This window comes from Schistocerca nitens, chromosome 1 (assembly GCF_023898315.1).
Source record: "Schistocerca nitens isolate TAMUIC-IGC-003100 chromosome 1, iqSchNite1.1, whole genome shotgun sequence".
In the NCBI taxonomy this organism is placed as follows: Eukaryota; Metazoa; Arthropoda; class Insecta; order Orthoptera; family Acrididae; genus Schistocerca; species Schistocerca nitens.
The window spans coordinates 1,021,625,027-1,021,651,482 of record NC_064614.1 but is presented as its reverse complement, the minus strand read 5'-3'; the positions used below and the strand labels follow the sequence as shown (position 1 = coordinate 1,021,651,482).

Below are 26,456 nucleotides of genomic sequence, written 5' to 3'. Positions count from 1 at the left end.
GGGACATTACAGCAATGGTGTGGCTAGACGTGCGCTGTTTTGACATAGATATGACACCGGCAAACATCACTCTGTGGTGTACCTTTTGCATTTCTTGCTTTTTTATTTTAGTTTTCTTCAAAGGCAAAGAGAAGATGTAGTGCGGTAGCCCAGCGTAGAGCCTGCGCCTATCATCATGAATTTTTAATTTTCAAATGTTACAAACATCAGATGTTTTTCCTGTTCCTCAGTAAGAGGACTCGCTCTCTGTTAATGAAAGAAGGTAAATGCACATTATTTTAGAGCGTAATCCGAGGTAATCATTTTGGTTGTGAGAATAAGTAAAGAGTCTGTATTTTTGATCAGCAGAGAAGGATGAATATATTATTATTTCACCAGTGAAAAATTGTTTGAATCGTAATTCTAAGTAGTACTGCAATATATATAAAAACTCAAGAAGCCCACCTGTGTACTTATTCTGAAGATCCGATTACAAAAGTAACGACGAAAATGGTCAAGATTCTGTAGGTGGACACGGCGATCGCACGTAGTATTATTAATTGATGAACATAAATCTACAATAAGAGAAAGACTATTACGTTTATGTGGAACTAATATGAAAAGATTCTTTATCTGTTTACATGAATAGCCGAGCTCATTGTGCTTGTCCAACACGCCGAAAAACTCATCTTATTATTTACATCTTTCAAAACATTATTTTATTACTATATTATAACTCCGAGGAGGTAGCATTTGGATGTGTCTGCTTGCAGCAGACGACACTTTCAAACCCTACCGGAACAAGGACCATTAGGCTACCAGGAGGGCAGCAGGTAACCTGGAGTGTCACTGCAGGATGGGAAAAATCTGGACACTTGGCCATTACAGCGCCATTGTGTGGAGAGGTGCAGACATTCGGCGGAGACAGGAGCCGAAAGTTTATGTGAAGGACACAAAATAAGTAAAAATCAAACCGTCATGTCACTGATGATTATAATGTCTGTGTCTTTACTTCCACATCACAATATCTCTCAGACGTCGTAGCGGCCCCTTATCGGTTAGAGGGCCCGCACAGCTGACAAGCAAGAAGGGCTGCCGACCTCCCTTCTAGAGCTCAGATCGAAATATCGCCAGTGGATGTAAACAACAATAGGCTTTTGAATAAACACGGAACTACATCCTCAGAAGTTCCACCAATTGGAACTCATGTGCCTCATGTAGCACTCCAGCGACTTGGCATTATAAGCACGCCCAGACAGCCAGACCGGTGAGTGTTTATCTATCTCTAGGACAGCTCCGGTCAGCACTTACGCCGGCTCTAGCGTAGTATACACTCGCCATAGCATACAGTAGCACGTTGTATCTTGAAATTGGTGAGTAGATTTGGTCATTATTTTCTTTCATTGTCTTCTATTCTTTTCTGGTTTTGTCACCACAAGAACTGTGCGGTTTTATTGATTTTCTTGCGTTTGAAAATTAATGCATGCCAAAAAGGCGTTTTTTTTAAAGTATAATAAAGTGTGTTCATACTTGATTCTTAAGTTATTTCCTGCCAACCGTAGGACACTACATCAGATATGCACAGTTATAGCTATTGTAAATATTACGAAGGGGATTCGCAATTTGTGAAAACGTATTGACGACAGCTGTTTGTGATACATGAAAATTTACGTCGGACCAGAACTCGGGCCTGGATTTCCTACCTAACGCTAGTTGTCGCCTTAAGCACTTCGGCTCTCCTAGTATGCCTTGAAGACCGACGACCTACAGTTCCATATGGCACGTTGTCCACTATCCTTATTCTCGCACATTCCGTGAAACCCACACAGGCAGTAACAAATGTTTCAATATCTCTCTTTATACTACTGATCATCGCAATGTTTGTGTTTATAAAGTGTTTTTATCTTCACGTTACAATGCCACAGGACACTGTATAAACACAGACACTGTAATCATCAATTTTTTATTAAGGCGACCGCTCGCATTAAGTGAGAAGGGTTTGAGCACCGGTCTGGTGCAATTATTCAGATGTCACAAACAGCTGAGGTCAATACATATTCGCAAACTGCGAATCCATTTCGTAACAAACTATTCTACTTAGAAGTTAAGCAACAACACGAAATGAAAAAGTAAAACGATACGTGGCAGTACGTCTAATCGTTCATTAAGTAGACCGAATAGTGGTTAAGATATTGTAGATGAGGGATTTGAAAATACTTATTGACTTAAGAAAAAACTTCTAAAGCCCTTCACCAAGTTTAGAACCCCGTGTCTACATAGAGCGCCTAAAGAGCGCTATCTAAATACTGCTTTAGAATTTTTGAACGTAATAAATATTGGCTTGTCAAGTTCATTCCGAGAGCTACGAAGGTATTTTAATATCAGACAAATTATAAATCACTTTATACAAAGTCAGTAACCACCTTTAATGTAAATTCAACTATTTCTTATAATAAATATTAACAAACAAAGTCAAATTAACAATCTGGCTAGTGAAAATGTGAATAGCAGGAAAACTAAGAAGTCCAGTTATAATCTAAGTACATGACATGAAAGATTGTGAAATTCTCTTCCTAACTGATATCGAATATGTGGACGAGCAAGAATCTGACAAGGGAACCTCCCCATCGCAACCCCCTCAGATTTAGTTATAAGTTGGCACAGTGGATAGGCCTTGAGAAACTGAACATACATTAATAGAGAAAACAGGAAGAAGTTGTGTCGAACTATGAAAAAATGAGCAAAATATATAAACTGAGTAGTCCATGCGGAAGATATGCAACATCAAGGATAATACCCGCACCGCAGCGTCGTGGTTCCCTGGTTAGCGTGAGCAGCTGCGAAACGAGAGGTCCTTGGTTCAAGTCTTCCCTTGAGTGAAAACTTTAATTTTTTATTTCCAGTTTATGTGACAAACTATTATGTTTTCATCAGTATTTTGGGAGTCATTATCACAACCACAAGAAAACCTAAATCGGGCAAGGTAGAAGAATCTTTTTACCCATTCGCCAAGTGTACAAGTTAGGTGGGTCGACAACAAATTCCTGTCATGTGACGCACATGCCGTCACCAGTGTCGTATAGAATATACCAGACATGTTTTTCTGTGGAGGAATCGGTTGATCTATGACCTTGCGATCAAATGTTTTCGGTTCCCATTGGAGAGGCACCTCCTTTCGTCTACTAATCGCACGGTTTTGCGGTGCGGTCGCAAAACACAGACACTAAACTTATTACAGTCAACAGTGACGTCAATGAACGAACGGACAGATCATAAATTCGCGAAAATAAAATTTTCACTCGAGGGAAGACTTGAACCAAGGACCTCTCGCTCCGTAGCTGCTCACGCTAACGACGGGACCACGGCGATACTCGACTAACGCTCTCCTTGATGTTATATATGTTGCGCATGGACTACTCAGTTTCTATATTTTGCTTATTTTTTCGTAGTTCCACATAACTTCTTCCTGTTTTCTCGATTGATCTTTGTTCAGTTTTTCAAGGCCTATCCACTGTGACAACTTATAACTAAATCTGAGGGGGGTGCGATGGGGAGGTTTCCTTGTGAGAAATCTGAGACGACAAACCGCATACATAAGTGCGGCAGCCTTAGTGGTTCAGGTGACAAATTTTATGGGCAACAGTTTTGTGGACATGTCAAATTTTGTACAGGAGCGCTGTAAACTCATTTGCACTTGCAAATATTTCCATACTTGACCTGGTGAACTAACATTTCCACAGAATCGCATTTGGACTTGAAAAGTTTTGGACAGTTGGTGTCTTGGTCACTAATAATGAGCAGAAGCATTTGGATTTGTGAAACGTTTCGTTGCTTAGCTTCAATTACTTAAGCATTGAAAAGTAACATGGTGTGCTGTTCTTACGCTTTCTTCCTTACTGCCAGGGTCTCTGCTTGACATTGTGTTGCTTTCACTAAGTTAAAGATTTAATAAAAATTTTTATTTTTATACGTTGCCTAGCTAGTGTTCGGGCCAGACTATCAATTTTAATCATTGACTACAACAAATAACAACTATTAAGAAGTAAAAGTATTACATACTGCGTGATGCGACAGATGTGGGATCATACCGTTCGCCACCAACATTGACAATGAACACTAAATCAGTCACTCACTTAAATCCATCGATTTGCACGACAATAACGATTTTAAAGAAATTCAAGGTGCTTCTCTGTTGTCTTTTGCCATGCCCTTTTGTTGGCATATTAATATGTCTATGCATATGAAACATCAGAATATCTATAGTTCTTAGTGGTATTCAGTAGCGAAATTAGGTTCGGGTATTTATCTTAAATTATAAATCAGTGACATTGTTAGTCGATAAACTACTTCCCATTGCGATTTTCACTGTCGTCCTCAGTTTTCAAGACTCATACATTTACGCATCTACTATAAAACTTTCTCAAACATCGTCACACGTTCATCAGTAAATAATATTGTTGTACCTTTCATTCTAGTGTTACATAAGTCACCACGCAGAAGTACTCCACAACTCACAGCAGACAGCATGGCTAGAGTATTTCGAATTGTTACTTCAGTAATATTATATCTACGTACAAGCGTGGCTGAAGAGAATCCATTGGCGTCTACATACACATTGAACCGTGGATTTACTTTCAAAATCTTCTGAAAGAATTTACTTTATTTACTAGCGATTCATCAAGAACATTAACACATTTAATCACACTATGTGAGCGTGGAAGTAGTTGCCAGTGGGTAACTGATGAAAACAAATTTCTTTCAACAAATTGTAATTTTATTCCTAAAAACCCTTTCTTTTAAAAAAAAATTAAAAATTATAATCAGAAAGCACCATCTAAATATCAAGTTACAATTTATGCTGAGAAGCTTGCCGCTCCCTTTCAACACGGCCGTAGTCACGACCGCTCACAACAACCTCTGAAAGACTACACTGGTGCAAATCTGCAACACACCAGATTACTTTAAACTAAAAATTTTAACAACTCACACAAACACATAAACTATGCACCCCATAGAAGGGATGGAAATGGTACAAAACACTCATATTTAAAAAAATTACTTGCCCCCGAAAGTGCAACTTGTTTTTAAAAGAAAACTCTCACGGTGGAAGGGTGGTAACTTTATATACTAAAATGACCATTTAAATAAAAACACATGAAATGCAGTCTTACATAAAATGTACAAACATGCTCTACATTACACATATACTGCCTGTCAAGATGATAGACAAGATAAAAACATGTTTCAGGGATACGGCCTTGACACCTTAAGCAATAAATTCGTTGACACCGAATCCGTCAAGCATGACAGGCGCAGCTATTAACGTACGGCAGACCGACAGACAGACACTAACTGCCTAACAAATGCGGATGGGAGACAGACGAGCAAGCTGGGGACGAGAGATTGACCAGGAAAACAAGCAGAATTTAACAATTAAATGCAACAACATATCACGAATCACTTAACTTATAATAACTGCAATGTCTGGCGAAGACCTGGCGAAGCGCCCCCAAAACGCTCTCCCGAACCGTCCGCAGTCAGCCGCTTCAACGGACGCAGGAAGGCGCGCCGATCTCCCGTCTCACGGCGTCGCAGCTCGTGCCGGCCAGACCGATGTTGTCGGTTGGCTCCTGTTGCTCTCGTGTCGGCTGCGAAGCCACTACCCCTCGCTATACGGCGTGGCCCACTGGACTGAAGTGGCGACCTCATATGCGCGGACGCTCAAGACGGAGAAGTCATCTTGTGTCCCAGTGCCCGAACGACCAACCGATCGATCCAACCGCCGATGACCATTGCCTGAACAAGCTCGAGCAGACTGGCGGCCTAACACATACTAGCACTCCGGACGACAGACAGACGCTGACTGCCCCACACTGACCCGGCTGACCGACTGACCACACTCGCCCAGACTGATAGACTGACACTGACTGCCCCACACTGACCCGGCTGACCAACTGACACTGGCGAGCTTATAGTCACCCTTAAATGCACGTGAACAGGCAACCTTTCCCCTTTTCCACCAGAGGCAGACACCAAAGCTGCGATTGCCACAACGGCGCAACCGCCAGAAACGGAGGGCGACTGCTTCACACAACGCGCTGCGGCGCGCTCTTCAAAACAGCAATTTTTACCACGGCTCACACATTCTAGTTTCCACTTCGCCTCTTTAATGTTCTTCCGTCACAAATACGAAATACATAGCAGGTAACATAAACTGAAGCGTCTAAGAAATTGTTGAAGGCATGCTTATTCAGATACGTAAACAGGCAGAATACGCCGCAGCGGCCGGCAACGCCTATATAAGTCAGCAAACGTCTGGCGCAGTTGCAAGATCGGTTACTGCTCCTACAATGGCAGGTTACCCAGATTGAAAAGAGCTTGAACTTGGTATTACAATCGGTGCACTAGCGACGGCACACAGCATCTCCAAGATAGCGATGAAGTGCGAATTTTCCCGTACGAGTATTTCAGGAGTGTACCAGGAATCGGGTAAAACATGAAATCTCAGACATCGCGGCACCAACGAAGACTGAAGAAATCGTTCAAGTGACGGAAGTGAACCTTTCCGAAAATTACTTCATATTTCAATGCCCCACTCGTATACCCTGGATGACTGTTCAACACAAAGCCTTACGCCTCGCCTGGGCCCGATAACACCGACATTGGACTGTTAATGGCTGTAAACATGTTGCCTGGTCGGAGGAGTCTCGTTTCAAATTCTGTCGAGCGGGTGGACGTGTGATGTTATGGAGAAAATCTCATGAATCCATGGACCCTGCATGTCAGCAGGGAACTGTTCAAGCTGGTAGAGGCTCTGTAATCGTGTGGGGCGTGTGCAGTTTGAGTGATTGAGTCCCCTGATACGTCTAGATACGACTGTGTCAGAGAACACGTACGTAAGCATCTTGTCTGATCACCTGCGTCAATTCATGTCCATTGTGCATTCCGACGGACTCGGGCAATTCCAGGACGACAATGCGACACACCATACATTCAGAATTGCTACAGTGTGTCTCCAGGAACACTCTTGTGAGTTTGAACACTTTCGCTCGCCACCAAACTCCCCAGACATGAACATTTTTGAGCATATCTGGGATGCCTGCACGTGCTGTTCAGAAGTGATCTCCACCCCTTCGTAATCTTACGGATTTATGGACAGCTCTGCAGGATTCATGGAGTCCATGCCAAATCGTGTTGCGGAATGCTGCGTGATCGCGGAGGCCCTACATGATGTTACGCAGGGGTACCAGTTTCTTGGCCTCTTCAGTGTATGTTTGTTTATTGTCTCGAAAATTATACCTGCCGGCCGTTGTAGCCGAGCGGATCTGGGCGCTTCAGTCGGGAACCGCAAGACCGCTACGGTCGCAGGTTCGAATCCTGCCTCGGACATGGATGTGTGTGATGTCCTTAGGTTAGTTAGGTTTAAGTAGTTCTAAGTTCTAGGGGACTGATGACAGATGTTAAGTCACATAGTGCTCAGAGCCATTTGAACCATTTTTTTGAAATTATACCTTAAAATTTTCCAATTGCAAAACTTCAAGAGAATGCCTTTTTTCTCCAAAGCTCATTTTATATATAACTGCGGTAGTGTTGATCAACAATGGAAAGCCGTAGTCACACTTAATAGACCGCGACTATATCGAAACACGACAAGGTTTATCAGGAACCGTTACCGTTTTTGTTGACTTAGTTAACTTATATTACAAAGCAAAACGTTTCGAGTTAGAAACCTGAGCTTCATTTATAATGGCAAAACAAATATCTTTTAACACAGGTACATGTAGATTTTAATGTTGTTTGTACAGCCTGTACTCTTCGTTCAAAGAAAGAGAAGCACAATGTGATGCGGGAGAATATTCTCTTTATTTACTGGTTTGCTGTTCACATAATTTTTTAAAATACTCATTCACTTTGTTGATACTAAGTGGATGTTTCTTGTTGTGTGTTCTGTTACATCAATTCCTATGGCTCCTTGTATCATGTTAACATCTATACAGAAACTTGCAAAGGACCCTTAAAACACGTAGCTACAATCAGCTATACTGTGCAGGATTTTTTTAAAAATACTAATTAAACTATAGATATATCGACCCTGTTGTTATTTGTCACAAGGACTGCCTTTGAAAACCTAACTGTCTCATATCTGCTGATGATCTGAAAAATAGCTACAATATGAGGGACTGTGACAATTTAATGTTAACGAAGACAGTTTGGATAGTACAGTTGTAAATGGTTTAAACGCAAAAACTGGATATCCTTGAAACACTCCCAATATATATCCACAAAAGAAAACCACCTGAACCCATCTTAAATGTAAAAAATGACAGCATTTACAACAGTGTCTCCTCTGTTTTCAGCTACAGCCTGCATGATTAAATTTGCATTGCGTGCGCACGCGCGCGCGTGCACACATACACACACACACACACGAATACACACAGACACACACACATACACAGATCTTCGTATTTATCATATTTAGTTATGTTACCATGACATGCCCCAAATGAACAACGGATTGGTATCATTTATATATATATATATATATATATATATATATATATATATATATATATATATATATATATATATATATATATATATATATATCTTTCCCTCCCTCCATCTCCAGCCTTTCATCCCTATCTCTGAATCGCAACGAAAACTGTTATTTATGTATAATTTTACCACTGATGGCAACAGAATTGTTGTGCTTAAAGTCTACAAATAAAATAAAGGAATATGAAATTTAAGTTTTATGAACGTGACAGAATCGGATTTGTACACCACTTGACTTTATTACTCCAACGCATGTTGTATTCAGTATCTCAAACAATGATCTCCATAATCCCTTGAAACTTATTCCGAAGTAATAATGTTGTTATGATGTAAATTCTTTGTACTTTGTGATAATGTTTCTCCTTTGCAATATGTTCTTCGCACCTAATAGTTTCCAGACGCCATCTTTGTTTACAAAGTACGACTGTTCACATGTGATGTGTTATAGCAGTGAAAGGAACCTGTGGCCACTGAAGGTATTCTGTTTTACTAGTTTTATTTTCACGTTTAGTTTTTCTCCAAAACCACGTTCTGGAGGAGTGTTTTCTTCGTCCACTAGACAGTGCCACAAGTTCCCCCAAAACTGTAACACAACGCACACATTTGATAAAGTAACAAATTTAAATCCACTTGATGACGGAGCTTTACACCTTCGAAACGTGTCGTGGAGATAAACAAAAAGTTTTTATTTCTCCTTCTAGCTCCTTATACAAGTGTCGTCAATATAACTGCAGTAGTGCGTAATTTTATAAGTGATGTTGTCATTGTTGTTCATGAATTTATTTTGAAGGTAGTTAAAAAATTTCTGCAATGATCACATTGATTGTCCTGCCCACTGACAGGCTGACACCCTGTTTATACATTAAACTACTGAATGTGAAACTGTTTCAGGAGAGAGCAAGATCTGTTAATTGTATTAGTCTGACTAATCAGCTCTGGACATTGTGTGTTACTCGGTACATTACGTATAATTATCTCAATCGGTTGTTTGATGGGTATGCTGCTGTATCTAGCAAAATAAGTTTTACACTGACTGGGACCTGAAGTTTTATGATTGTCTTGTACTGCCTTCCAGATATTTTTTTATTGAGCAAGATGTTTGAAATTTATATCGGTTTTGTAAGACTGGATGTAGCATTTTCATAATTTTGTAGTCTGGATGGTTCACAGTACTTACAGTGAGTCTGAGGGATATAGGTCAATTTTACGGATTTTTGCTTGGGCCCGTTACCTTGGGGCTGTCGGGTTCACTATTCTTAATTCCTGCATTTCTTGCCTTGTGAATAAGAAACGTTATTTATTCAATGCTTCTTTCGTTTTTTGAAGAACTTCTGTGGATGGTCATGTGAGATTTTCTGTATGCCATTAATTTGAAAGAAATCAAGTGTCTTACTTAGATACAGTTGTGATCGTCACCTTAGCGGAACCTTTATCAGCTTTCAGTGCCACTGCACTGGCCTCTATTTTTAATCAACTGGTTCTCCTCTTTAGTAGCTGTTATTGAATATTTGTTCAAGTGTTTCAGGCAACTCTTGCACTGCTGCTAGTCGGCCACAAATTAAATGCGTGTTACGTGCGTGTGCGATAACAGAAAAGAGCGCTGGCAACTTATTTCGTCGTAGCAATTCTTCTTACTCAGCTCTACACAAGAAACAGTGGCGTAAGGGGAACAAGAACTTCTTTGCGGAAAAATGATATAATAATGACGTATCGTCAAGACCGATAACAAGAGAATAATTGACTACATTATAAATCAAAGAGATTCGCCGTGACGCTCTATGGAGCACGGAATAAGCACGAGGGGAGCGCTCCGCGCAAACGTGCGAACCTCTCTGACTGACAATGATGATTAGCTGATCGCACCCGTAGCATAAACGATCTGTTCTGGGCGGCATATGTTTCTATATTAATTAATTAGCTTTGTGATCTCTTAGGCCGTTTGTTTAGTTCTACCCACTTTTGTAAGATTACCTACTATTTTTACTGAGCAGATGATGTCCTCGACTTTATTCTCACTATGATCTGCGTCTAAGTTGTGTTTATGGCTTTTGTTTACTATAGGAAGTTTACCAGCAATTGAAGTGAATGCAGAGTTGACTACTGTTGGGAAAAATCTGTGACTTCTATGACTCTTAATGGTAGATGCACGATTAACACTCGACTGAGCTGTTATAATTTTTTCATGTGATGCACTAATCTCGTCTTATCTGTCACTCAGAGCTTGATTTAGGAAAGGGACTTGATGGTTCAAATGGCTCTGAGCACTATGGGACTTACCATCTGAAGTCATCAGTCCCCTAGACCTCGAACTACTTAAACCTAACTAACCTAACGACATCACACATACCCACGCTAGAGGCAGGATTTCAACTTGTGACCGTAGCGGTCGCGCGGTTGCAGACTGAAGTGCCTAGAACCTCTCGGCCACAGTGGCCGGCGAAAGGCACTTGACAAAAACATGAGAGCAGTTCTAATTGATATGCTATTTAACTGTTTCTACTTCCTGTAGTGTTGTTTCACTTAGAATTTCAATAAGATTTTCTCATCATTCTTTTGCGCAAACTTGGCACCGGGGGGAGGTATTATGTGCTTGAGTTTCACATATTTTTGGGCCACCAGATCCTTTTTGAAACAGATTCTGCGTAAATGGTCCTACGTTGTTACTCAATATTTTAATTTTAACGTCTCTGTATGTCTGAAATACTTGAACAGCTTGGCTTGTTGGTGTAAAATTAGTGCAGGCTTTATAGAACATCTAGACAACAGAAATACTGGAGAAATATTCGTTCATTACCATTTTTACTGTTCAGGGTGCAAGATTTAAACAAGTTGCGTAATAAATAAATGTCTATCTGCCGCTCTTAGCAGTTAATCACGACATTTTTGATACATACTTCATTTTTCATTATTTGCCTTTCTGAAAAACAGGGTCAACAGCTGCTCATAACGAAGGAGATTTTGAGCTATATCTTAAATGTTGACATAGTATGCAGCTGCAGTCCTTTATAGAGTGTGCAATGCTTTTAATTGTTGATCGTGGTGGTTTATTCAACGTAACATTGCCATTGACGACTAACAGAGTTATGGCTATTTCAAAGCGAGACAACTACGTTGGTGTCGTAAGACAGGTACTTTATTACTGCGAAAGCAAAGAGAGCTTCACTCCAAGTTTAAACGCAGCCAAAACCTCTCAGACAAACAGAAGCTAAACGATGTCAAAGTTAGCGTAAGGAGGGCTATGCGTGAAGCGTTCAGTGAATTCGAAATTAAAATTCTATGTACCGACTTGACAGAATATCCTAGGAAGTTCTGGTCTTACGTTAAATCAGTAAGTGGCTCGAAACGGCATATCCAGACACTTCGGGATGATGATGACATTGAAACAGAGGATGACACGCGTAAAGCTGAAATACTAAACACCTTTTTCCAAAGCTGTTTCACAGAGTAAGACCGCACTGCATTTCCTTCTCTAAATCCTCGCACAAACGAAAAAATGGCTGACATCGAAATAAGTGTCTAAAGAATAGAAAAGCGACTGGAATCACTCAACAGAGGAAAGTCCACTGGACCTGACGGGATACCAATTCGATTCTACACAGAGTACGTGAAAGAACTTGCCCCCCTTCTAACAGCCGTGTACCGCAAGTCTCTAGGGGAACGGAAGGTTCCAAATGATTGGAAAAAAGCAGAGGTAGTTCCAGTCTTCAAGAAGGGTCGTCGAGCCGATGCGCAAAACTATAGACCTATATCTCTGACGTCGATCTGTTGTAGAATTTTAGAACTTGTTTTTTGCTCGAGTATCATGTCGTTTTTGGAAACCCAGAATCTACTCTGTAGGAATCAACATGGATTCCGGAAACAGCGATCGTGTGAGACCCAACTCGCTTTATTTGTTCATGAGTCCCAGAAAATATTAGATACAGGCTTCCAGGTAGATGCTATTTTCCTTGACTTCCGGAAGATGTTCGATACAGTTCCGCACTGTCGCTTGATTAACAAAGTAAGAGCCTACGGAATATCAGACCAGCTGTGTGGCTGGATTGAAGAGTTTTTAGCAAACAGAACACAGCATGTTGTTATCAATGGAGAGACGTCTACAGACGTTAAAGTAACCTCTGGCGTGCCACAGGGGAGTGTTATGGGACCATTTCTTTTCACAATATATATATAAATGACCTAGTAGATAGTGTCGGAAGTTCCATGCGGCTTTTCGCGGATGATGCTGTAGTATACAGAGAAGTTGCAGCATTAGAAAATTGTAGCGAAATGCAGGAAGATCTGCAGCGGATAGGCACTTGGTGCAGGGAGTGGCAACTGTCCCTTAACATAGACAAATGTAATGTATTGCGAATACATAGAAAGAAGGATCCTTTATTGTATGATTATATGATAGCGGAACAAACACTGGCAGCAGTTACTTCTGTAAAATATCTGGCAGTATGCGTGCGGAACGATTTGAAGTGGAATGATCATATAAAAAAAATTGTTGGTAAGGCGGGTACGAGGTTGAGATTCATTGGGAGAGTCCTTAGAAAATGTAGTCCATCAACAAGGGAGGTCGCTTACAAAACACTCGTTCGACTTATACTTGAGTATTGCTCATCAGTGTGAGATCCGTATCAGATCGGGTTGACGGAGGAGATAGAGAAGATCCAAAGAAGAGCGGCGCGTTTCGTCACAGGGTTATTTGGTAACCGTGATAGCGTTACGGAGATGTTTAGCAAACTCAAGTGGCAGACTCTGCAAGAGAAGCGCTCTGAATCGCGGTGTAGCTTGCTCGCCAGGTTTCGAGAGCGTGCGTTTCTGGATGAGGTATCGAATATATTGCTTCCCCCTACTTATACCTCCCGAGGAGATCACGAATGTAAAATTAGAGAGATTCGAGCGCGCACGGAGGCTTTCAGACAGTCGTTCTTCCCGCGAACCATACGCGACTGGAGCAGAAAAGGGAGGTAATGACAGTGGCACGTAAAGTGCCCTCCGGCACACACCGTTGGGTGGCTTGCGGAGTATAAATGTAGATGTAGATTATGTTAAATCGGCTTTTAATTTCTCTTCTTTCTGTCTAGGATTCAAAGCGGAGAGTCAATAGTCGTGCTCTTAATGTTATAAATGCCTCAATCACCCATTTTGCTTTGCATGTAATAAATACTGACTTAAAAGGAGAAAGTTAACTGATGTATGATCGGATGTCATATAGTACATAACGTACAAATGTCATACTGGTTACAGTTCGCGAGATGCAGCATGCACTGTATCGGTTCACTGTATGTATTTTGGTTTAGTCAGATCGGTTCTAAACTGTTGCCATCTACTTTTATCTCTCTTGGTTATTCTCCCTGTACGACTCCAGTAGTGTGTTACATGATTTTTCCCTATCCCCCTTCATAAGCACTCTTTTATGTTCTTGAGAGTTCCTTATTTTGTTAACAAGACTGTATATTTTTAACGTCACACACAAAACTGAACTACGGTATTTGCTATATTTGCAATATCCATCCGGATAGCCGAGCACGTTTTAAGCAGTATGTTGGGTAAGGTAAAGTAAACTAATGCCATAAGTAGCGATAGTCAAGCCCTGAACGTTTTAGTTATGAAACAGGTGTAAAGCTTATGCTCCCAAAAGAAATTTGGAAATGCAGTCTAATCACACACACTTACATAATCTAGAGGAACTAAAATGTGGGTTTGGTACAGCTACCGTTAAAATATTGATTAGTGAATAATGATTCATCAGGAAAGTGAAATAGTATCGATTAAGTGTTTAATTGAAGCAGTGCCAGTGAGGAAGTTTCTTCAATTTTGTAATCATTAGCTTTAGGCGTAAAAAAGTATCTGACTCGTCAAAATCACCACAAAATTTATGATTATAATTTCCCCGTAACATTACAGTCATGTGCAACCTCATTTCGCCACATATTTAGCAAACAGCAACCGTCGAAGTATCACTCGTCGATCTACCTTTTCTGCATCTGTAACCTAATAGCATACGAAGAGAAACTACAAATTTTTAATATTTTGCGATTGCTGTTCAGTAGGTGGCCTGTGATGTAACAGTACATTCACGGACTGCGAATCGAATCCACAGCATGATGGAGGCCATACAACATGGCATACTATAAGACACGAGTTTGAAAGAAATGACTTCTTTTGCGTGGAAAGAATGAAGAAAGAAATTCATTAGTCAACATGCACATTATTACCCAATAAAAGAAAACAGATTTATATGCCTACATGGGATCTTAGAGCAACAGATGTAAAATTCAGTCTCACAATGCGCGATAGAGATATTAGGTTCTCAGGAGGCGACTTTAAAGTACATAGAACGCCTTCATAATTCAGAGGAGCATGATAAATTGAATCTACAGCATGGTGGATTGAAAAGGTAATATACAAATACGCTCCTGGAAATTTAAATAAGAACACCGTGAATTCATTGTCCCAGGAAGGGGAAACTTTATTGACACATTCCTGGGGTCAGATACATCACATGATCACACTGACAGAACCACAGGCACAGACACAGGCAACAGAGCATGCACAATGTCGGCACTAGTACAGTGTGTATCCACCTTTCGCAGCAATGCAGGCTGCTATTCTCCCATGGAGACGATCGTAGAGATGCTGGATGTAGTCCTGTGGAACGGCTTGCCATGCCATTACCACCTGGCGCATCAGTTGGACCAGCGTTCGTGCTGGACGTGCAGACCGCGTGAGACGACGCTTCATCCAGTCCCAAACATGCTCAATGGGGGACAGATCCGGAGATCTTGCTGGCCAGGGTAGTTGACTTACACCTTCTAGAGCACGTTGGGTGGCACAGGATACATGCGGACGTGCATTGTCCTGTTGGAACAGCAAGTTCCCTTGCCGGTCTAGGAATGGTAGAACGATGGGTTCGATGACGGTTTGGATGTACCGTGCACTATTCAGTGTCCCCTCGACGATCGCCAGTGGTGTACGGCCAGTGTAGGAGATCGCTCCCCACACCATGATGCCGGGTGTTGGTCACGTGTGCCTCGGTCGTATGCAGTCATGATTGTGGCGCTCACCTGCACGGCGCCAAAGACGCATACGACCATCATTGGCACCAAGGCAGAAGCGACTCTCATCGCTGAAGACGACACGTCTCCATTCGTCCCTCCATTCACGCCTGTCGCGACACCACTGGAGGCGGGCTGCACGATGTTGGGGCGTGAGCGGAAGACGGCCTAACGGTGTGCGGGACCGTAGCCCAGCTTCATGGAGACGGTTGCGAATGGTCCTCGCCGATGCCCCAGGAGCAACAGTGTCCCTAATTTGCTGGGAAGTGGCGGTGCGGTCCCCTACGGCACTGCATAGGATCCTACGGTCTTGGCGTGCATCCGTGCGTCGCTGCGGTCCGGTCTCAGGTCGACGGGCACGTGCACCTTCCGCCGACCACTGGCGACAACATCGATGTACTGTGGAGACCTCACGCCCCACGTGTTGAGCAATTCGGCGGTACGTCCACCCGGCCTCCCGCATGCCCACTATACGCCCTCGCTCAAAGTCCGTCAACTTCACATACGGTTCACGTCCACGCTGTCGCGGCATGCTACCAGTGTTAAAGACTGCGATGGAGCTCCGTATGCCACGGCAAACTGGCTGACACTGACGGCGGCGGTGCACAAATGCTGCGCAGCTAGCGCCATTCGACGGCCAACACCGCGGTTCCTGGTGTGTCCGCTGTGCCGTGCGTGTGATCATTGCTTGTACAGCCCTCTCGCAGTGTCCGGAGCAAGTATGGTGGGTCTGACACACCGGTGTCAATGTGTTCTTTTTTCCATTTCCAGGAGTGTATATCACCGTATCCAACTTCCAGTCGATGAAGCTGGAGCAGCCTACAAGTTTCTATTTTATCATGGAGAAATATATTGCCCCTTCCCTAATCACGGTGTAATGATGTGCAAGCCCAAATAACATTATCTCCTTGTAAGGATCCTGTAGTATACATAAAAATTGAAGCAGTAAGGAGGAGAAAGGAAAGGAAAGGGAAGGATCTATGATGCCAGCTGCATCGGGAGTTTACGCTGAATCAGCAGTGTCGGGTGAAAATACGAGGCGTGCTTTTTAAGTAAGTACCGTTTTGAAATTTAAAAAAGATGTGCTAAGATTTCTCAATAATTTTATTTTTACATTAAAGCCTGTACCTAATTTCCGTCAATATTGTGGCACTTGTCATAACGTTGTACCAGTTTCAGAATACCCTCCTCCTAAAAGTCTGCCACCTGACTTGTTAACCACTGCATCACCAGTGTTTTGGCTTCGTCATCGTCTTGAAGACGCTGACCGCCCATGCGTTTCTTCAAGTGCAGGAACAGTTGGTAGTCACTGGGCGCAAGATTAGGGCTGTACGGAGGATAATCTAGAGTTTCCCATCAAAAAGATGTGATGAGATCTTTGGTCTGATTCGTCACATGCGGACAGGCATTGTCTTGCAGCAAAACGATGCCCTTGCTCAACTTACCACGTCTTTTGTTCTGAATTGAACGGCGCAGATTGTACAATGTGTTACGGTATGCTGCTGCACTGATTGTCTCATTACGAGGGAGAAATTCCACAAGCAATACTCCTTTTCTGTCCCAAAAAACTGTGCACATAACTTTCCGTTTAGAAATTATTTGCCGAAACCTCACTTTTCTGGATGAATCTGAATGCTGCCATTCCATGGACTATTGCTTTGATTCTGGTGTGACGTAGGCCACCTATGTTTCATCGCCCCTAACAATTTGGCTTAAGAAGTCATCACTGTCGTTGTGGACCGCTCAAGGAAGAGCAATGCACTGTCTAAACGTTTGGTTTTGTGCACATCCGTCAACATTTTCGGCACCCAACGTGCGCACAATTTTCGGTAATTCAAGTGCTCGGTCACAATGCCATGGGCCGGCTGCGGTGGTCTCGCGGTTCTAGGCGCTCAGTCCGGAACCGCGCGACTGCTACGGTCGCAGGTTCGAATCCTGCCTCGGGCTTGGATGTGTGTGATGTCCTTAGGTTAGTTAGGTTTAAGTAGTTCTAAGTTCTAGGGGACTGATGACCACAGATGTTAAGTCCCATAGTGATCAGATCCATTTTTTTTCACAATGCGATGAAAAACAATACGAGAAACATTAGGAAAGTCATCCCACAAGGAGGAAATAGTAAAGCGCCTGTTTTCTCTCACCTTATTGTCCACGTCCTGCACCAAACTTTCATTAACGACAGAAGGACGCCCATTCCGTTGTTCATCATGCACATTTGTGCGGCCATCTTTAAATGCCCTCACCCACTTTCTTACCATTCCATCACTCATAATGTTTTCTCCGTAAACTGCACAGATCTCACGATGAATATCGATCGCTTTTCGGCCTTTAGCACTAAGAAATCTTATAACAGCCCGCATTTCACAGTCGGCGGGACTCACGATTATCGGAGGCATCTTAAACACTCAGTACACAACGTAAACAAGGAAGGCTCAGACTCTAATGGCGTCACTGCGTAGGTATCCAGTGCGCATGTGCAGAACGCCGACCGCAGCGCTGCGGCCGCGGTGTGACAAAGCAGCACTTACTTAAAAAACACGCCGAGTATGTGCCGAACCAGGGATCTGCTGGTTACTAGGCAGCTGTATCAACCACTGTGAAATCCGGGACACAGTGTTCTTCGCAACTGCGCTGACTATATCGCCACGCCTCACAGCAAACCTGCAGTACATTTTCACCGAGTGTCACCTATCAGCATTCTCTGTCCATTTTCTCCGTGCTCGCTACTCTGAGATTCCCGCAGGAGGTCGAACGTACCTGTGCATCTGCACTGAAGAAGGTGCAGCCACTGCCCATTTGGGCGAGTCCTGTACTTCCTAATAACTGCTGCCCACTGACAATGCTCTCATAGGTAGTGATTGTGTTGTGTCGATTCCCCAAGGTCTCGACACAATGAGTGGCCAGGTGCACGCGAAACCAACGCAGACGGGCGCAAATTCTGAAACAGGAGACTGGATGAAAACTATAAAGAAAAGAAGAGAGATTTTAATATACTTAACTTCAATGCAGTCCTGTTCTTGTTGAAATACATCTCTTGCATAGTAGCAAGCAATTAGCAATGATACACATGGCGCCCTGCTAGGCAGTAGCGATGGACTAGCTGAAGGCTATTTAATCTGTCTCTCGGCAAATGAGAGGAATACTTGGTAGGTCCAGTCGCAAGCTATGTCGTCCGTACAACTGGGGCGAGGTCAAGTCCGTGTCGTGTGACCTGCCATGTGGTGGCGCTAGGTTTGCGATTACATAGTGGCGACACGCGGGTCCGACATGTACTACAGGACCGCGGCCGATTTAAGTTACCACCTAGCAAGTGTGGTGTCTAGCGGTGACACCACATTCCTCCCCCGCAAATCGGCGAACGGTCGTGAGATAAGGCTTCCGCCCGCCGTGGGGAGGACCCCATGTTGACGTATGCGATGAGGTGGGGAGCCTAACAACAGGCGAGGCTGTGCCACCCGCACCCGGCCATTCGGTCCGAGGGGAGCTAGGAAACGCCTGCAAACCTAGTCCAGGGTGCACGTCAACATGAGGTGTAGGCGCACGTAATGAGACAGAAGGGTCGACCTCCATGTGGTCGGAGCACCCGACGGGCGAAGACGACATCTGGTCCGGAGTGGGCAAGAGGTCCATGGCGGAGGACGGCTGGTCACGGGAAGCGAGCGGCGGCGCGTGACCCAGGGAGGCGCGAGGCGGCTGCAGCGAAGCGTCCGCTGCGGGCGGCGCCGGCGGCGGCTGCGGCGGCGCGACGCCATGAGGCAAAATGGAAGGCATCGTCGGTAACACCTGGGGATGAGGCGAGCCAGTAGATGGGTCCCCAAGGCGCTGACCGGACGGCTCCGTCGCTGAAAGCAGACGGGGAGCGGCAGAACCCAGGCGACGACAGAGGCGCAGCTGATTGAGATGCCGACGCACCTCACCAGAGGCCCCCAAAACCAAATACATCGCGCGGCCGAGGCAGCGAAGAATGCGCCCTGCGAGCCAACGCCGTGAACCGCGATAGTTGCGATAATAGACAACGTCGCCAGGAGCAAAAGCAGGAGTCTGCCGCTGCACAGGAACCTGATGCGGCGGATGCAGCAAAGACATCAAAGTTCGATGAGGACGACCATGGAGCAATTCAGCCGGCGATCGACCATCGCGAGACTGAGAGCGATATGAGGACAAAAAGAGCAACAAAGCGTCCTCCCGAGAATGCGACTCTTTCAACTTCACCATCTGTGACTTGAAAGTCCGGACCAATCGTTCAGCTGCACCGTTTGACTGAGGCGAAAACGGCGCGGATGTCAGATGTTGAATACCATTGGCCTTGCAGAATGACTGAAATTCGGCGGACATGAATTGTGGGCCATTGTCGGAAACAAGAGTCTGCGGAAGACCTTCAATGCAAAAGATAGCAGACAAGGCTTGGATGGTGGCAGAAGACGTCGTGGAAGACATCCGGACAACAAAAGGAAAATTACTGAAAGCATCGATCACAACCAACCATCGAGCATTCCAGAATGGACCAGCAAAATCGATGTGCAAGCGTTGCCAAGGGGAAGTGGCTTTCGGCCATGCAAAGAATTTCCGCGGCGGTGCGGATTGTTGTTCGGCACACGCCACGCAAGAGGAGCACATATTGGTAATCGCAGCATCGATTCCGAACCAAGTACAGTGCTGTCGAGCAAGTTGTTTCGTTCGCACGATACCCCAATGTCCTTGGTGAAGAAGCTTTAAGACAGAGGACTGTAACGAACGTGGGACCACGACTCGGGATTGATCATTATCGGAACGCAACAACAAAACACCACGTCGTACAAAAAGTCTCTCCTTGTGAGCAAAAAAACGGCGAACCAAAGGATCCTCGATCCGTGACTTTGACAAGGGCCATTGCGTAGCAACAAAACGCAAAACGGGAGCAAGGACAGGGTCAGCAGCTGTGGCTGTAGCTACACGACGAAAATCAATCGGAAACGATGCGACCACGTCATCGGCTTCCGAATCAATGAACATGCAAGCAAGTTCGGAAGAATCGAATGCCTTATCCTCAGCAACAGGCAAACGGGACAACGCATCAGCGTTGCCGTGCTTAGCAGTGGACCAATACAAGATATCGTAGCGGTACTGCGAGAGAAAAAGAGACCAGCGAATGAATTTCTGCGCTGTACGTGGAGGTACAGGCTTGTTCGGATGAAAAAGCGATGTCAAAGGCTTGTGGTCCGTGATGATGGTAAAGTGACGACCATACAAGAAGTCATGGAACTTGGTAACACCAAACACGAGAGCTAAAGCTTCTTTCTCTATTTGTGAATAATTTCTTTGCGCAGATGAGAGCAATTTGGACGCAAAGGCAATAGGGCGATCATGCGAGCCATCCTTGTGCGCAAGCACAGCACCGATCCCGAAATCCGAGGCATCTACCATCAACAAAAGGGGTTTTCGGGGATCGAATGGCGTAAGGCAAGTATTTGAAAGTAACGCCGATTTCAACTGGCGAAAGGCGCGTTCGCATTCCGTCGTCCAGACGAACGGAACACCTTTACGGCGTAAGCGATGAAGCGGAGCTGAAATGGAAGAAGCATTGCGCACAAATCGGTGATAATAATTTACCTTACCCAGCACACTCTGTAGCTGTTTTAAGTTCCGCGGTGACGGCAAGTCCTGAATGGCACGAAGGTGCTCTGGACTCGGATGTATACCTTGGGCATTTATGACATGCCCCAGGTACGGTAAGGCACGAGCAAAAAACACACATTTGTCCTTCCTCAAGCGAAGACCATTCTGACGCAATACCGGAAATAATGTTCGGAGATTTTGCAAATGTTCTGCTTCTGTCTTTCCTGAGATTACAATATCGTCCAGATAGTTCGCAGCCGTAGGGACCGACGCACAAATAGTTTGTAAATATTGCTGAAATAAAGCAGGGGCGGATGCACACCCGAATGGCAGTCTTTTGAAGCGATACAAGCCAAGATGCGTGTTAACCACTAAGACGCGCTGGGATTCTTCGTCCACAGGTATTTGCAAGTACGCATCTGCTAGGTCCAATTTTGAAAAATATTTTCCCGGGCACAGTTTGTCAAAAAGATCTTCCGGGCGGGGCAAAGGAAAAGTAGCAGTCACCAGTTGTGGATTCACAGTTGCCTTGAAGTCCACGCAAAGTCTCAGTTTTCCGGAAGGTTTTGGCAAAATGACTAAGGGTGAGGCCCAGAGAGAAGCCTGCACACGTTCAATGACACCTTGAGATTCTAATTCGGCTAATGTTTTTGCGACCTCATCACGCAATGCGTGGGGAACATTGCGCGCTCTGAAAATTTTTGGTTGCGCGTTGTCTTTCAGTTCCAAATGCTCTTCATAGTTCTTAGCGCAACCAAGGCCCGGTGCAAAAATGTCTGCAAATTCTTCACAAAGACTAGAAACACTGGCGGAAGGCACAGTCTGATTCACTGATAGGACCTGATTTACTATAGACAAATTAAACAATTGAAACAAATCTAAACCAAACAAGTTCACTGCACTAGAGGAACGAAGAACATAAAATGACACAAGTTTTGTCTGTCCCTGGTATGTTGCAAGAAGGCTGCACTGTCCTAACACAGGTATATGCTGTCCTGAGTAACTAGTTAACGTAACATTTGCGGCACGCAATGGCGGGGCGCCCAGTTGTTTGTACGTGTCGTGATTAAGCAATGAAACTGCAGCTCCGGTATCGAGCTGGAAAGGTATCACTTTGCCTGCAAAGTCTAGGTCCACAAAAAGTTTATTGTCTTGTTGACGACAAGAGCGACTGTCTCGTGCAATTTGAACTGATACAGGTCCAGAAGCACTGGCAACTTTACGGGATTTCCGGCGACGTCGACGCACACTTTGGGTGGGACGAACACAGTCACTGTTAGCTAAAGTGTCACTGGACGGGTGGGCATGAACTACATGAATGTCCATGGGCGAAGGTCCACGAGCCTGATCGTCCTGGGTTCGATTCCGGCGCGAAGCAAAAGGCCTGGAATTTGTGCGATTGTCTGATCTTAACTTTTTCTGGCAAACACTTTGTACATGTCCTTTCTTGTGACAGTAAAAGCAAAGAGCTTGGCGTGACGGGCAATTTTCACGCGAATGTCTAGTTGCACACCGCGGGCAAGATTTCACTGCATTTGCTTGCTTACGCGGCGCACGTGGTTGCAAGCTAGGCGGCCGCAGCGAAGTCGGGCGCGAGGGCCGCTTAGCGTCCCGTGCAGCGGGCCCGGCGGGCCGATTAACGTGACACACTGCCGGCGAAGGTTCAAATGATGCCTGAGCAAAGTCAAGTGTGTCTTGCCTGTCCAATATGTCTATCACTTGTTGCAGGGAGGGATTAACGAGTTTCAAAATCTGTTCCCTTATGCGAACATCAGAAACGTTCTGTGCAATTGCATCACGCACCATAGTATCTGAATATGGGAGGCCACATTCACAGGCAAACGCGCAGTCTCTAGTAAGTCCTTGCAAAGTTGCTACCCACTCCCTGTTAGTCTGACCGGCGGTACGTTTTGTACGAAAAAACGTATACCGTTTTGCAACAACATTAACTGTTTCTTTGAAATAGGCATCTAAAGCCGACAAAATTTCCTCGTAGGTCAGAGTTGCTACGTCGCGTCGGGGAAACAATTTCACTATCACCCGGTAGGTAGACACACCGACACAAGAAAGCAAAAACGGCTGCCGCTCTTTACCTTGAATTCCATAAGCAGTGAGGTGGAAGTTGAACTGGCTGGCCCACTCAGTCCAGCTTTCGGTTGTGGCCTCAAAGGGCCTAAATGGCGGTGCGACAGCGTTGTGTGGCTGCGGTAGCGAAGAAGCGGCTGCCGCCGCATCGGTTTGCAGCGCACGTTGACCCTGGACGAGCTGTCCAAGGGCTTCCAATAACGCCTGCGTCTGCTGATTCTGCAAGCGAAAAAATTCGGACAGTACATCTGGAGAATGCGGCGAAGCCATGACACAAGCAAATTAGAGCAAGTATAACACAAAGACTGCAACGTGGGCGCGGCACCACTCCTCGGCGCCAAAATATTGTTGTGTCGATTCCCCAAGGTCTCGACACAATGAGTGGCCAGGTGCACGCGAAACCAACGCAGACGGGCGCAAATTCTGAAACAGGAGACTGGATGAAAACTATAAAGAAAAGAAGAGAGATTTTAATATACTTAACTTCAATGCAGTCCTGTTCTTGTTGAAATACATCTCTTGCATAGTAGCAAGCAATTAGCAATGATACACATGGCGCCCTGCTAGGCAGTAGCGATGGACTAGCTGAAGGCTATTTAATCTGTCTCTCGGCAAATGAGAGGAATACTTGGTAGGTCCAGTCGCAAGCTATGTCGTCCGTACAACTGGGGCGAGGTCAAGTCCGTGTCGTGTGACCTGCCATGTGGTGGCGCTAGGTTTGCGATTACATAGTGGCGACACGCGGGTCCGACATGTACTACAGGACCGCGGCCGATTTAAGTTACCACCTAGCAAGTGTGGTGTCTAGCGGTGACACCACAGATTGTTGTTGCTTGGCACGAGCGCTAGCCAAAGTCAAGTACGACACGGGCAGTGGAGGTCAAGTAACGTTCCCGGCATTTCTCAGATGTACTTGCTAGTTTGCTTTCGGTATAACTATTCACGCTGTGTTCTGATTGCTTTGAAGGCATCAGTGTGAAACGATCAGTGTCGTAATGTGGCATGCATAATATATCTGAAACCGAGTGTATTTAATAGTGTTTGAAATGAATAATGATTTCGTCTTTCAACAGACGGTACCTACTCCGTTCCACGTCGACCGCCTGCTAAAATTGGAAATTGCCCTGAAGATAGTCTAAAAATTGGCTCAAACCGTTCACCATTGGGATAAATGTTTTTATGCGATCTAGACTTTCAAAATTTCTTACTTTAAAATTTTACGCTGAGATCGCTGTTAATCCAGTAACTTTTACGAAAATCACTAGCACGTTCTCAAGTTGTGTCACGCTCACAGAGCTGGTACCCTGTGACGACAGCACCAGCTCCTCGCGCTCTTCATACCTGACTGGGTATGACGCAACAAGCATTGAGATGCGTGAAAAACTAGCTTTGATTTAAAACGGAGGGCAAATTAGCGACACTATACTCATCTAGTTTGATGACGAGAGCACTTAGCAACTTCCAAGAAACCTTGCCGATAATTTCAGTTTCGTTAGTCTGTCCAGAACTAATTGTAAGACATATAAAAAGTTGTTAGGGTCTTGCACCTTCAACGTTAAATATTTTACATGCACATTAACTCATTTGTATTCAGATCTTGGAAGCTTTATTCAAATGGGTGTTCGAATCCTTAAAGAACTGGGGTGGGGGCTACTCGTGCCCTCTAACCTTTCTATAAGTATCGAAGCAGGAAGTGTTTTTTTGTCGATACTTTTGGGAGTGCAATACCTTTATTCTGATAGTACTCGAGAGTAAAATAGAATTACTTTTTGTTCGATGCCGTGTCCCTGTCTTCATAGACCGTCAAATTAATCGACTATTGAGAAGTGCGCGCTTTGTTGCAGGCTGCCAGCTGTACGCATGCGCAGTGGGTCACTTCGGGCTGCTGTCCATCGTGACGTTGGCCGCCATAGCCGTGGAGCGCTACATGGTCATCACGGCCAAGCCGCTGTCCGCCTCCTGGAAGATGACGCAGTACACCGCCAGGAAGGTATGCACTGTACTGCTGGCGGAAATGAAAATTGTAGTAGTCTCGTATTACTTACTGTTTACTCTGTGAGTTACATCTTTCAGTTATTCATTGGATATAAGAGATGTTTGAAGCATGAACGACATCGCAAAAGGACTGGCGCCGACGATGGAATAATTATGCTCCTAAAAAAAAAAAAAAAAAAAAAAAAGAGCTGCCTCTGTTCATCTGGAATACACTGTTCTATGGAGTAATAAAGGAAAGCAATGCCTTTCTGGCCACAGACAGGCCGGTCGGGCCCAGCCGACTGCTATGTCATCGTCAGCCTATGACGTCATCGGTATGCGATAAGAGTAGGCGTGGTGTCAGCACAAAACCCTACCAGCCGTTGTCGTCTTAGCAAACCTATTGCTGCTACGTCGTAGACAAGCAGCTCGTCAATTTGCATCACGAAGCTGGTGGCCCTTGTTCCTGTCCTACCCTTGCAGAACAGAGAATCGAAACTAGGTCCCACTCATGGCAGTCAACTGCGCTGGCACTTCTGTTACGGAGGCGGACAGTATTCTGTGTAAATGTTTGTGAATGTCGGAATGGGAAGAAGAGCAGGGAAGCACCGAAACTGTGACAATTGAGTATCTATTGGCTTATGTCTCGGATTTTTTGTCCGAATTTTGCTTCACGATTTTTCTAACGTTTCGCCATCACGAGTGACAATGTAAAAGCATAACCTTCGACTGTTCATGATGGACTTCACCAGTAAAGGGGGATAACGTTTTGACAATGCCAACCACTCTTTCCACGTCAGAAAAATCAGCAAACAAAAGTCGGCCAGAGAATCCGAGACAGAAGCGTTCAGCAGCTTTGTCAACATGTGGCTACGAAAGCCTTAATAATTTTCCATTTACAGACTGAAATTTTCACACTGCAGCGGAGTGTGCGCAGATATGAAACTTCCTGGAAGATTAAAACTGTGTGCCGGACCGAGACTCGAACTCGGGACCTTTACCTTTGGCGGGCAAGTGCTCTACCAACTGAGCTACCCAAGCACAACTCACGCCCCGTCCTCACAGCTTTAATTCCGCCAGTACCTCGTCTCCTATCTTTTCATTCTGAGTCGTGCTTGGGTAGCTCTGTTGGTAGAGCACCTGCCCGCGAAGGGCGAAGGTCCCGAGTTCGAGTCTTGGTCTGGCACACAGTTTTAATCTGCCAGGAAGTTTCAATTTTCCATT

At 44.6% G+C, this 26,456-nt stretch overlaps 1 protein-coding gene across 1 annotated transcript in view; it reads left to right on the top strand.

Moving 5' to 3' along the window:
- LOC126221762 (uncharacterized) overlaps positions 1-26,456 on the top strand; it is a 199,788-nt gene that overhangs the window by 58,378 nt on the left and 114,954 nt on the right. Inside the window, exon 3 of the mRNA XM_049942180.1 lies at positions 25,103-25,248. Within this exon, the coding sequence (XP_049798137.1) occupies positions 25,103-25,248 (146 nt within the window). The remainder of the gene's footprint in view (positions 1-25,102; positions 25,249-26,456) is intronic.